This window comes from Choristoneura fumiferana, chromosome 27 (assembly GCF_025370935.1).
Source record: "Choristoneura fumiferana chromosome 27, NRCan_CFum_1, whole genome shotgun sequence".
NCBI lineage: Eukaryota > Metazoa > Arthropoda > Insecta > Lepidoptera > Tortricidae > Choristoneura > Choristoneura fumiferana.
Window position 1 is genome coordinate 4,624,959 of NC_133498.1, and position 13,845 is coordinate 4,638,803.

A 13,845-nucleotide genomic window follows, 5' to 3' on the forward strand; every position below is an offset into this window, starting at 1 on the left:
AAATACACAATCATAATCAGACAAATAAAACGCCCCGCGTTATTTTTTTTTTTTTTTTTTTTTTTTTTTTATAACAGTATAGGCTTGCGTTTGGCCACAATCACGCCTGATGGAAAGCGAGGATGAGGCCTACGATGGAGCACGCTTGCCTAGTAAATGCTCATTCACCCTAGACTTGAAGGCGGCCAAATTGTAGTGTTCAGGAAACACAGTCGCAGGCAGGGAACTCCACTCTTTTGCTGTGCGATTGATGAAGGAAGAGCGAAAACGCTTGTGCGCCTTGTGCGGATACCTGGTGCAAAGGCGCCCAATACACTATCATAAAATTACAATGTCGGGGATTTTTCAACTTTTTTTAAGTTGGGTAAGTTAGGTTATTATAGTTGTTAACCCCCGACGCAAAAAGAGGGGTGTTATAAGTTTGACCGCTATGTGTGTCTGTCTGTCTGTGGCACCGTAGCTCTTAAATGGGTGGACCGATTTGAATCCGTTTTTTTATTTGATAGCAGGTTTTCTAGCGACGGTTCTTACACGTTTTATGAAAATCGGGGCATTAGTATATGATGTATCTTTAGGTAGGTACCTATAGGTAGAGTAATTTACGATGACGCGTGCCGTGGTTTTTATTACAATGTCTTAATGTCTAATTTTGTCAAAATCGCACGTCTTCGTAGATGACACTAGGTATATTAAATATAATGACCCGGATAACTCACGTCTTAAATCGAGTTTAGCTCGACATGTTTCGGGCTAATCCGTAGCCCTTCGTCTTCGGAGCAACGCGACTCAGCGGCTGCTGCAACACGCGCACTGCGCGCCGCCGCTCTGCTCGCGCGACTACCCGACGAAACTGACACCGGCACACAACTACCCGCGTTTTCATCATCAATACAACTGTCAAATGTAGGGTAGCACACAACACTAACAACATCGCTCTGTAAAGGTACGTTCACACACACCGAACACACACCCCGACACTAGGTATACTTATGAAATCATTGATCAACTATACTATCCGATTCTTCGCTATACAGCCAAGCGTTAATAAGCGTGATAGCCATCCGACATTAAGGGCTCTAGCCACTACAACGTATCATGCCATGACCGTAATAGGAAAGTGTCAGGAACGGAATCTCAAGCGAATACATGACACGCGACGGCGACGGTTGGTTAGGAAACGTGCTAGTGGCCATAGTCTCATACTTTTCGATACAAAGAATGTATTTTTTCACACCTCTCCTTCAGAAAAGTAACTTTTCCTCCCTGACGTGAGGGAGCAAAGTGCAACTTTTCTGTTCAAGGATTTTCTAAATGTTTTATAGCAAATGCCATTTTTTGAAGTTCATCATCATCATCATCATCTCAGCCTATATATGTCCCACTGCTGGGCACAGGCCTCCTCTCAGAACAAGAGGGTTTTTGAAGTTCTTTAATAATATTTAAAAAAAAACAACTTTCATAATGCTCGGTGTGAAAAGTTATTATTTTCATCTTGGGCGTTAACCTACGCCTACGTTATTCTACTTTAAAATCCCTCGCTACGCTCAGGATTCTATTGTGGAATCCTTCGCTACATTCTGGATTCAATGTACGCCCTCGCCGTTAATACACCATTTTGCTCCCTTGTGACACAAATGGTAGATTGTTGCACCAAGCACAAAGTTATTTATTATTGCACCGAGTGCCGATTTGGAGCCCGAGCGTCAGCGAGGGCTGTTAAAAGCACGAGGGCAATATAAATGACTTAATGCGAGGTGCATAATCTGCTTTTCTTTCAACTATTACAGGAATAGAAGACGAAAAAAAACTCATGCTTAACAATTAATAGGAAAGAAATGTCACTAGCACTCGATGATTCCATTTTTGTAAGTTTACATTCGCACTCTTACGGAAAGTTCGCAAGGTTCCCGCCAATTTTTTTTTTGGCAGAGTTAGTAGCCAGTAGCAGATATTTTTACCCGCGATCTGTCAAATTTCGGATGGGTGCCAGGTTGGCCAACCAAACACACAGTTTTTTTTAATACGGCTACTTACTGTTTTTGATAGGATTGGTAGCAACAATTTTTTGTACAGAATTCGTTAAATTTCATAAGACCTACAGGTTGACCAACCTAACTCTAGATTTTTTCACACTTTGCAGGCTAATTTTATAGCAAAAACACTTGTGTTAGGTACCTCTTTGGTGGTGCAATTAAAAAAAATCTAAAACAATGCAATTAAGGATTTTCATACATTTTTTCTGCTCTAGAGCAGAAAAGTCCCGCTTTGTGCTGATTATTTAGTGCGGTTCATCATCCCAGCCTATATACGTCCCACTGCTGGGCACAGGCCTCCTCTTAGAACAAGAGTGCGGTTATGATGAAATTAATAAATTATAGTTAGAAAAAAATAACTATGGCCTGACACGTGGCTATTACGACCATATAATATATGGTGTAATGGTGTAATGGGTGTAATGATTCGGTGTAATGGGCCTTTAAAACCATCGAAGCAAACAAGCTAATCCTCTCTAATAACCAATTAATTATTTCTTAACACACTCGTATCCTGCGGACCCCTTTGTCTCGGATTGGACCTGCGATTGCCACAGGTTCGCACGGTCACCGAGCGTGACAGCCCCGCCTCACACAACATCTGCCAAACCACATACAGCCTGACGTGCTCGGACCTTGGTCTTGAAAAATAGAAAGACATATTTATGGCCGCCGAAAAATAACCTTACATTTTCGCTGCTTTAAAAATACATAAAAAACGGTATTTTGTGGGAACGGTACTTAAAAATGTGTCTTTTATTACGGTGTTCATAAATGTAAAGGGTGAAATAGTCGAAATAAACAAGAAGAAGAGTAAACTTTTTAATTTTTGAAGGGTTGCGCGCGGTTTGACAAAAAATGGCGGGAGTTCTGAAGTTTTGAAGTTGTTCGAGTCGATGATTTAAGCGATTGTTTCCTGTATTTTTTAAGGGGAATAATGGATTAATAAAGTGCAATGGTATTGTTGATTACGATGTTAAATGTACTGTTTTGGTGGCCGGTGGTGTTTGCGGCGGCGGTGCAGACTCTAACCATAGACACGCAACTTGGGACTTCAATTGAAGGTAAGAAAAAACGGCCAAATGTGAGCTGAATTCGCACACTTCTCATCATCATCATCATCATCATCATCATATCAGGTCGTCCACTGTTGGACATAGGCCTCCTCCATAGACCTCTAGTTGCATTGCATCCACCGTGAACCCGCGGTTTACACCTCTAAATAACAGAAAAAAAAAACTGTTTGTAATTCACAGCTTCTAAAAGACAAATTATATAAACCCCTTGCAAAAAAATAGGGCACCTATGGTTTTTCAGATTTTTAGGCATTGAAGCTTAGAAAGTAAGCTTTCATGCACATAAAATACAAAAACCATGGGTGCCCGTTTTTTTTGCAACGGGGTTTATTTTTTTAATATTTTCCCTAAGGCTAACTCACCCTGGACCGGTTTTTAGTATTTGTTGATTTTCAGTATATTTATGTCTATTATCATGCCAAGTTCGAGAAATATATTTGTTAAAAAATTGAAAAATAAAACAATTTGTTCTTTCATGGGAATCCCCTCTACATTTCGTTTTATCTCTGTGCAAAAATCAAACTCTGAACGATAGAGGTAAATATACTGCATATAAACAAATAATAAAAACGGTTCAATGGTGTCTTAGGGAAAACTACTTAAACATTGTTTAAAAAAAAGCTTTTGTGAAAATTTTAATTTTTTATACAAGCTTTTTTACTAACTGTAATTTTTGTTGACTGCACATTGCATGTCATCCAACCTGTAATGTAATAACAAATTTCAAGTCAATCCGACAACTAGAAGCGGGTCAAAATTAACTTGCAATATATGACCTAAACAAAAAACAACAACAAACAGGGCAAGTTGAATAAAAGCTTGTAGAAATAATTAATTTCTTTTAGTACCCCTTTAATTTTTAATTATAGTTTATTATTATTTTTATTTATTTCTTCTTCTATCTACAATCGCATGTGTAAGTTTTAGCTAGGTATAGGTACTCGTATATTACAATTCTCGAGATATAGTCCTGTGGCAAACAGACAAAAACAGAAGCGACAGTAATGAGGGCTATCGTTTTTTGTCTCACTTTCAGAATCTGTTATTACGGGCGTTAAAACAAAGTTTAGATTAAAATCATATTTAAAACACCTTAAAACCGTACCATAAAAATATCCAGCCACCACAGTGTTGCGTAGTCCCGTTTTGTTCGGAAAAAAAGGGAGGACAAAAGTTTCCGAAAGACAAAACTGTCTCAAAACACAGACATTCATTGCCCCGTAACGCATAATTGCCATAATTAATTTCAGGTAATGCAAAATATTCACAAAAAAATTCTAATTATAAATAAACCCGCGTAGCTCACCCAAAAACTATGAGATTTGACATTTCGGAGACCTCACGCTACACTAGCGCCTCTAGCGGCGAATTCATTCGCGATAGCCCTCATTGGGTTCCCTCAGAAATTATTACCTAATTTTTCTTAAGAAATCGTGCAATCGTGTGAGAATATTAGGCCACTGTTATACATGTACGTTAGTAGCAAGAGAGGATGCTACTATCGAGCATGCTTATTAGTGGAATGCTCCAGACGGGGGTGGAAGGGGGAAAGGTAATAAGCAAGTGTGAACGCGTTTGCTTCAGTCCATGAGCATGCTCATTAGTGGCATGCTCATAAGCATGCGTACACTCATTTGGGGAAACTCCACGGTTGCCAATAGAGTAATGCTGATGCAAAAACTCTAATCGGTGTACCATCAAGGCATTCCTGTAGAGACCTGTTTCGGAACTATCGCATAATGACGCACTACTCAGTTTATGATTATAAGTTACTTATGTTTGTGAGGAAACACTTATCCACGTTTGAATGCGTAAATATCCAAGGCAAAACCTTGCGTACCACAGGACGCCTTAGGACAGTCCCACGTCGCATGGCACTCTCAGGAAAGAATCCGCGAGTTGTGGGGCCTATATACCTATTACGAACGTCTGCCCGCCGGAATAAAAGACCTGAGCGAAGAGGCATTCGGTCGCCGGATGAAAAGCCTTTTGATGGATAACCCTCTGTATTCTGTAAATGAGTTTTCGGAAATAATCTTTTCTTGACATTATTTGAATATTTCTAAATATGTTTTAAGTAAATTTATTTTGTTATGACGATCATCTCCCTATTTGAGATACTATTTATTTATAGTTTTACTTTTCATTGACATAGGTAATTAATAATTTGATTTCTTGACAACTCTGTGATCTCTTACCATCAGGAGACCCATTTGCTCGTTTGCCATCCAGTCAAATAAAAAAAAAAAAAAAAACTCCCCCTTGAGGACGAATTTAGTTTACTTTGACATTGTATTTTATTGATTGTTTTTTATATTTGCTTATTTTTAAAAATTTTGACGATCTCAGCATACATTCTTATATACTTAATCTGACTTAATGTATTTATATAATGTAATTGTTATGTTGAGTGAATAAATAAACTAAACTAAACTAAACTATAAGCATGCTAGTTACGACCATGTATAACAGTGCCTTTACGTAAATAAGTCCGTCTGAAAAATAGCGAGATGTAGGGAGACGTAAATAAAGTCGTACATATTATTCCGCCACACAATGGACGCTATGTTACTTAATTACTTACCGAAATATTTACCTCTTGTTTCTATTTCTTACGAGTAACTTCTTAACTCTAGTTCACGACCTTGCCCAATTACCTTAATAGCATTATTGTTCGTTAACAAAATCTAAAAAGGCTACTACGAAATTGGAAAATCGAAGTTGGTATCGTACCGTCCCTCTCGCTCGTATTAAATAAAATTAGCGTCAGCGGGACGGCAATATACGAAGTTTGAATTTTGCACTTCGTAGTATAAGGCTAGTTAGTGTAGTGTATTTTTATTGACATTGTAATAAATTATTTCCTGACTAGGTACATCTAATTATTTATAATGGAAATAATAATTTAAATTATCTTATTTATGTGAGGTCCCATTCATGCTAATAGTATTTAATAGGAAAGTAAAAGAGACTGTATGTATGATAATATGAATCTCGAATTACGGATTTCAGAGGAGCTCCCCTAAATTGTAAATTCTTCCTCGAGACTAGGTAGTTTTTATTTGTGATTTTTGGATCGTTGGATGAGGTTTGAACGCGCACCTCCTGCAGGGCTACTACGAAAGTCGAAACGCGAAGTTCGTGACGTGCGGTCCCTCTGACACTTATACTATTTAATACGAGAGCGAGAGGGACCGCACGACACAAACTTCGAGTTTCGAGTTTCGTAGTAGCCCTGCTGTAGCTACGATTTTCGGCTGATCGGTCGGATTCCTGGTGGTCTTATTTCTATAACGCCTCTGGCACGTAAAGCCAGAAGATAGGTGGATTTAAAGCTCGTCCGGGATCAGGCAATCTTTTTAGTTTTTATTTTATTTTATTTCAGATTTCGTAACTTCTTTTTAAATTAGTTAAATGTAAACTGCCGTGGTGGCCTAGTGGTTTGACCTATCGCCTCTCAAACAGAAGGTCGTGGGTTCAAACCCCGGCTCGCACCTCTGAGTTTTTCGAAATTCATGTGCGGAATTACATTTGAAATTTACCACGAGCTTTGCGGTGAAGGAAAACATCGTGAGGAAACCTGCACTAACCTGCGAAGCAATTCAATGGTGCGTGTGAAGTTCCCAATCCGCACTGGCCCGCGTGGGAACTATGGCCCAAGCCCTCTTGTTCTGAGAGGAGGCCTGTGCCCAGCAGTGGGACGTATATAGGCTGGGATGAAAAAAATTGCTTTTAGTAACTAGAGTTACCTGTCAACGCTATTATTTTATAATATAAATAGAGTTAGCCATTGTCTTTGATTGAATATCCATTGAATTTTATCCAACAGATTGCTTTGAACGTATATCGATCGGCGAGCAACTCTTCCCTGACGCCATCTATCGTAATATCACCGAACTAACGACACGCGAGTGCGAGCAGCTCTGTAAACAAGACAAGCAATGCCAAACCTACGATTATGGGTAAGTAGTTCTTTCGTTTATCGGGAGATGGCGCTGTACGTTTCTCTATTGTTAGAGTAGATGTCGCTAAGAGTGATCGATGGATCATTTTAAAATTGTATATTTGTTTCAAAATTTATTATTGCTTTTGAACACCGATTCCACCAGCTAAGTTTTGAATGAATTTAGAGAAACGTTGTATATACAGTTATATTTCCAAATAATAAATGAAAATTAACGCAAATCTCTTGATTTTTTGCGGCATATTCTGCATGCCCACACCTTTATTACTTAAACCCCATTATGGTAGTGCATATAATATAATTTAGTCCTGATTTGATTCAAGTCCTATAGGCTTACCTATTGTCTAACACACGCACGTTTGCAATTGAAATCACCTTTTCTATCTGTCAACCGGCGAAAGATTGCATAAGAAAGAAACAACAAATGACATTGTGATGGCGAGCGCATTCGATAACTATGCGGAGGTCTAAAATCTTAATAAATTTCAGAGTTGGAGCCAAAGGCAATGCAACCTGCAACCTCAGCACCCTGGGTGAGAAGGAGCTTCGGGACCAGAACCTGCTTCGACGACACCCTGACTACGACATCTACATCCGTCGCATCCAGTGCGAGCAGTCTCCCCCTTCCCCCCTGCAGCCACAGTTCGACGAAGAAAACCCCCCCTTGCACAGACCAGTCTTCAGACCTGACGAAGACGAACCGAAAAACCCGCTTTCAGATGATTTCTTAACCGATTTACGGCCTTTTGAAACCATGCCCGACTTCCCTCGTCCTTACCGCCCTAGGCCTTACAACAACCATGTAGATACAGACAGGCCTGATGAATACGATAATTCTAAGCCAGATTTTGACAGGCCACCTAGTTACGGTGCGCATACGCCTCCAGAGATACCGTATCGGCCCGAAAAGCCTTTTAGGCCCGATGACCCCTATAGGCCAGAAAGGCCTTTGAGGCCGCACGACCCATACAGACCAGAAAGACCGGATGATCCTTATAGACCAGTAAGACCTTTGAGACCTAACGAACCATACGGGCATGATAGACCAAGACCTGATGATCCTTACAGACCCGATAGGCCTCTGAGACCAGATAGCCCATATGGAGAAAGACCAGATGATCCATATCGCCCTGAAAAGCCATCAAGACCAGAAGACCCTTATTTACCTGTTAGACCAGACCCGTATAGGCCTCAAAGACCACCTCATGACCAACCTCATGACCCTCTTAAACCATACAGGCCTGGGTATCCTAGTAGACCATTCAACCAGTCTCATTCCAAACCGGACCCGTACGACGTGCTTCAATTCCAAGATCAGTATGGTAGACCTCCCAGACCTGACCCTGGAATATGGAGACCGGACCCACACTACCCACCATCACCAAACGATGACATCCAAGACTTGTATGCCCCAAAACCAAGACCGGAAAGACCACCATACAAACCAGAGGATCCAGAATACCACTACATTATTAGACCAAATAAAAAACCACCATTAAGACCTACTAATGGTTATAATAAGCCACAGGACCCATATAAGCCTAGTAAACCTGATTATGAACATGATAGACCTGACCCATACACACCAAACAAGCCAGAACCATACCCTGAAAACGAGAATGGATATGAAAATAGACCAGCGCAAGATTACCCAAATAAGCCAAATAATAAACCAAAACCTGACCCTTACAATCCTGTTGGACCAATAGGCCCTCCTGATAGACCTTACAGACCAAATAGGCCACACGACGACTATCTATCCAGGCCTGATAAACCTAGCTATAGTTATAATAGCCAATACGCTAGTGGTTACGGTCAGAATCAAGATAACTCTATATATTTAGAAATTTATGATCCACCGAGACCATACAGACCTATGAAGCCAATAAACGATAGACCAAACTATTCTAATCAAGGATATGGTCAAAATTATGGCTATGGAGGAAATTTTGACTCTAGTAGTTATTCTATGCATCATTCTTATGGTCCGATACAAAACAGCCATTTGTATTATGGTACTCATGGTCATAGTGGATTATATGGTCAAAATTATAACAGGCCAATTGAAGATAACGGACCACAGAAGCCTAGCTATGGTCAAAATTATGGTGGCAGTCAGAATCCGGAGCAACCATACGGATCTCATTCTAGTGGCTATGGAAACAAAAAACCTCAAGAATATAAACCGTCGTACGGTAGCAATCAAGGATCATATGGACAAAGTGATTATAACAGTAACCAATACGGGAGCCAAGATTATGGTGGCAACCGTCCTCATTCTCAAGATAAGCCACCTTATGGCACCAATCATAACAAACCACCCGCTTACGGAAATAATCAAGAGAAACCATCTTACGGTGAAACTCAGAATTATGATAGCAACCACCACCAAGATTCTAAACCGCAAGGAGGCTACCAAAAACCCAGCACCAGTCAAGGTTACAATGAGAATACAGAGAATTCATATAATCAGAATTATGGAAACAACCAGAAGCCGGATAACGATTCTAATTATAGACCAGACGTGAGACCAGTGTATGAATATGAACTGGAGAAACCTGGTGATGTGCCCAGTTACATAGTCAGGCCTAACGGGGACATTGTGACGTCCAGACCTGTCACGGTAGGGGACTATGGCAGTAGACCAGGATATGGGGCTAAACCAGATTATGGGAATAAGCCAGGATATGGGAGTAAGCCAGATTATGCAGATAAGCCAGGATACGGAAGTAAGCCTGATTATGGAGAAAAACCAGGGTATGGAGGTCAACCAGAATATGACGGAAAGCCAGGGTATGGGGGTCCTTCGGGCTATGGGGAAAATCCAGGATATGGGGGTAAACCAGACTATGGTGAAAAGCCGGGATATGGGAGCAAGCCAGATTATGGCGAAAAGCCAGGGTATGGGGGTGCTTCGGACTATGGGGAAATGCCAGGGTATGGGAACCCTCCAGGATATGAAAACAAACCAGATTATGGCCAGAAGCCGGGGTATGGAAACTCGCAAGGGTACGGAGGCGCCGGGTACAGAGAACCAGGGAAACTGCCAAGTTATAAAGGTAAGTCGTTTTTTTTTAGTTTCATGTTTTCAGCATACAGCAGGATCATAATAAGTTTCTCCCTCTCTGCCAAAGTGCATGACTTTTTTATAAGAAACATCATCATCATCATTATCCCAGCCTATATGCGTCCCACTGCTGGACTCGGGCCTTGTCTCAGAATGAAAGGGCTTGGGCCATAGTTCCCACGCGGGAAACGCGGTTTTTTTTTCGTAAGCGTTTGTAGAGATATACCAAAAGACACAATGGTCTCAGAGCGGGCGGGTTTGTGACATGCGAACCAAATGCTTGTGATTTCGCATAAATTACCTACACAAATTAAATATTGTGACCGTGTCCAACTCCTTAATAACATCATCATCAGCAGCCAAAAGACGTCAACTGTTGAAACAAAGACCTCCCCCTTAGAACGCAACAATGAACGACAATTTGTGCCACTTGAAAGAAAGAAATACATTTATTTACAACACAATAATAGACAACACTACAGAAGACACAAAAATATTATAAGCATGACAGTATAAATAAGTACCTTGTAAGATAGTATGTGTCATTGCAGCTGTGAATCGGATACTGGCTCAGCATAATGCTGAGACGTTACAAACGCCCCAGCGCTTGCTTCCACCAGTTACCCGCGATGCCCACCTAGTGGGAGGCCTAACCAACGCTTCGTCTTCCGGTTTGTGGTCACCACTCGAGGACTTTTCCTCTCCCACAGATGTCTGTTCTTCGAGCGATATGCCCTCCCTCCCCCATTGCCACTTCAACGTGAATATTCTCCGAGCTATGTCGATGACTTTAGTTCTTTGGCGAATTTCCGAATATTAATTAACAGCTCGTTTAACAAAGCATTGTGATTCACAATGCTTAATTAAATCAAACAATTAATTAAGACGCGGAAACATGTTAAAAGACATTGCAATTTGTTTTTGGACATGTTTGAACAAAATCTGCATTAAATTACCACTTTTTATAATTCGGGTGTTAGCTAAAAGGTTTTTTTTATTTCTTCACGAGGTTAATGTAATGGACTTGTTTTTTCATTTTATCTTTTTAGGGTTCCGTACCTTAAAAGGGAAAAACGGAAACCTTATAGGATCTCTTTGTTGTCCGTCCGTCCGTCTGTCTGCCAAGTCCCTTTATCTCGGGAACGCGTGGAGGTATCGAGTTGAAATTAAAACCATTATACTTAGGTCTACAGTCCCTTGAAGCTGTGAAAAAATGTTAATTTTCTAAGTCAACGCATGATTGCGTCATTAAAAAAGGTGTTTCCATACAAACCATAACTGAAAAATGTATAGGGTACCTACAGCTGTCCTAGAAACTTAAGAAGAAGCTCTTACAGCACAAATAATAATAAAAGGCCTAAAATCAAGTTTTTTCATGTCCGACTATGTCAATAAACCATCTCTGCTAACACTGGATATTCATGAATACCTACAAATTCGTACGGAACACTCGGTGCGCGAGTTGGACTCGCAATTGACTGTTTTTTTGTTTTAAATCGAATTGTCAAAGTTCTATGCGCAAGCGCACCTAAAATGCCTAATTGTAAGGTCACGCCTGTCTGGCGTTGGCATTGTTGGACATTGTGTTAAAACAATAACGTTTTGACGGTTCAACCAGGATTACGGTTTCTATTTTACAAGTGAAATTCGTTCATCGTTAGGCTCTTTCCAAGCTGTGGTGGCCTAGTGGTTTGACCTATCGCCTCTCAAGCAGAGGGTCGTGGGTTCGAACCCCGGCTCGCACCTCTGAGTTTTTCGAAATTCATGTGCGAAATCTCATTTGAAATTTACCACGAGCTTTGCGGTGTAGGAAAACATCGTGAGGAAACCTGCACAAACCTGCGAAGCGATTCAATGGTGCGTGCGAAGTTCCCAATCCGCACTGGGCCCGCGTGGGAACTATGGCCCAAGCCCTCTTGTTCTGAGAGGAGGCCTGTGCCCAGCAGTGGGACGTATATAGGCTGGGACGACGACTGAACTTCAATTTTTGCTTCGATATTTTCTTTTCTTTTCCTGTCAGACGCCGTACAGTGATAATACAGAGTGCAATGATAATGATGGGGTAAAAATACACCAAACGCCTCCTTGTATGAATTATGAATGAAATTAAATTCAGTAGCATAGTTACCCAAACGCCGGCTAACATTTCTCCTAAATTAAAGTTTTAATATATATATTAAAACAACATTATGACGTAGTTTAAGCAAGCCAGCATGATAGTAGGGGTGATCTACTTTACATAAATACATATATGAACATACCACAGCATAATATTTTTTTAAATAAAACAAAGATTACGAAATTTGGAGCAAAAATCGGTGCAAAGTAGCCTCGTTTTACGTGTTTGTCCTGTTCACATCTGCGGAATCATCCTGTATTCAGAATACTGCGGCTCTCTTGAACAGCCTACCTGCCCTTGATCTCTCTGAACCATTGGAAGGAATCATTTTATCACCATTATGTCAGAAAACCACGAGGCGTGATGGCCGCTAGAGGTTACGCTGAATTACGTCATTTGATATTCCTAGTAAAGAACTCAACAATTAATGAATAAAAAATTATGATGAGTCAGGGTGCGGCCACATGCAGTCGCTCGTCGCTCGTTTCCAACTTCAAATCTGGTCACGTGACATGTAGCGATAAAGCTGAAAATGTTGAGCTTTTACGCTGATTAAAACCTCTTCAATTTCGGCAAAAACACTGGTTTTTTTTTCATTCACTCCAATTTCTTTTATTTTTACCACTCCAAGACCAAGATCATTTCTGCAAGAAGCCATCTTGTCGCTGCTGCTCGACGCGGCGGCGGCTACTTTTTTGAGTCGCGGGAAATTCTAAATCACGTTCAAAATGGGGTCACGTGACCAGATTTATCGCTGCAAACGGGCGACGAGCGACTGCAGTGGCCCCACCTTTATGATTATGAACGATAGCACAATAAAACCTAGGACAAAGAATTATATGAACCTTACGATAGCTACGTCTTTGCAACACATGTGTGTTTACGCAGCTCCTCTGCCTCCACGCTGTAAGAACACACACATATTACAACAAACCCAACTAGAACCACCACACAACGCTGACACGTTTCGTACTCAATCTGAGTTCATCGTCAGAGCTTAGCATGGTGAAAAGTTGTGTTGTTCCTTAAACATGGTACTTTTTCGTCAACGTTACATCAAAAATACTAAAATAACTTAACAACATTACCCGATGGTAGAAATCCGGTTGGTTTTTGCCACAACTAATGGCCGTAATAGAAGGTCTAAACAATTTAGCTACAGTCTGCAGTTTGTAATTTACCATTCGTATAGAATTTTGGTGCAAGTTACAAGCGAAAAATCGTTACATCACAAATAATAAGCGATACAAAAAAAGGCGGTAAGCAATGGGTGGTCTTATCGCTCCAAAGCAATCTTTTCCAGGCAACCTTTTACCACCAAAACTTAAAAGATATTGGGTACAGCACCAGTTACCCACTTTGTCTGCGCAGATTTCTTTTATTAGTATCCCGCTAGAATTAAGCATTTTTCATAATAAAACTTTGGCTGACTTGAAATCTCTTTAGTCTGAAATGACATACCTACTAACTTTTTAAAACTAAAGTCAGAACTCCCTTTGGGAGGAAAACTATACGTAAATCCATAATTCTTTAGTATATAGGCATGGAATAAACATCATTGACGAGCAAGTGTGATGAAACGAATT

At 40.5% G+C, this 13,845-nt stretch overlaps 1 protein-coding gene across 1 annotated transcript in view; it reads left to right on the forward strand.

Moving 5' to 3' along the window:
• Positions 1–2,644: 2,644 nt before the first annotated feature.
• The window catches only part of LOC141443276 (uncharacterized), a 57,178-nt gene continuing 45,977 nt past the window's right edge, over positions 2,645–13,845 (forward strand). The window contains exons 1-3 of the mRNA XM_074108485.1: positions 2,645–3,097; positions 6,939–7,071; positions 7,563–10,132. Coding sequence (XP_073964586.1) covers positions 2,989–3,097; positions 6,939–7,071; positions 7,563–10,132 — 2,812 coding nt within the window. The 5' untranslated portion in view covers positions 2,645–2,988. The remainder of the gene's footprint in view (positions 3,098–6,938; positions 7,072–7,562; positions 10,133–13,845) is intronic.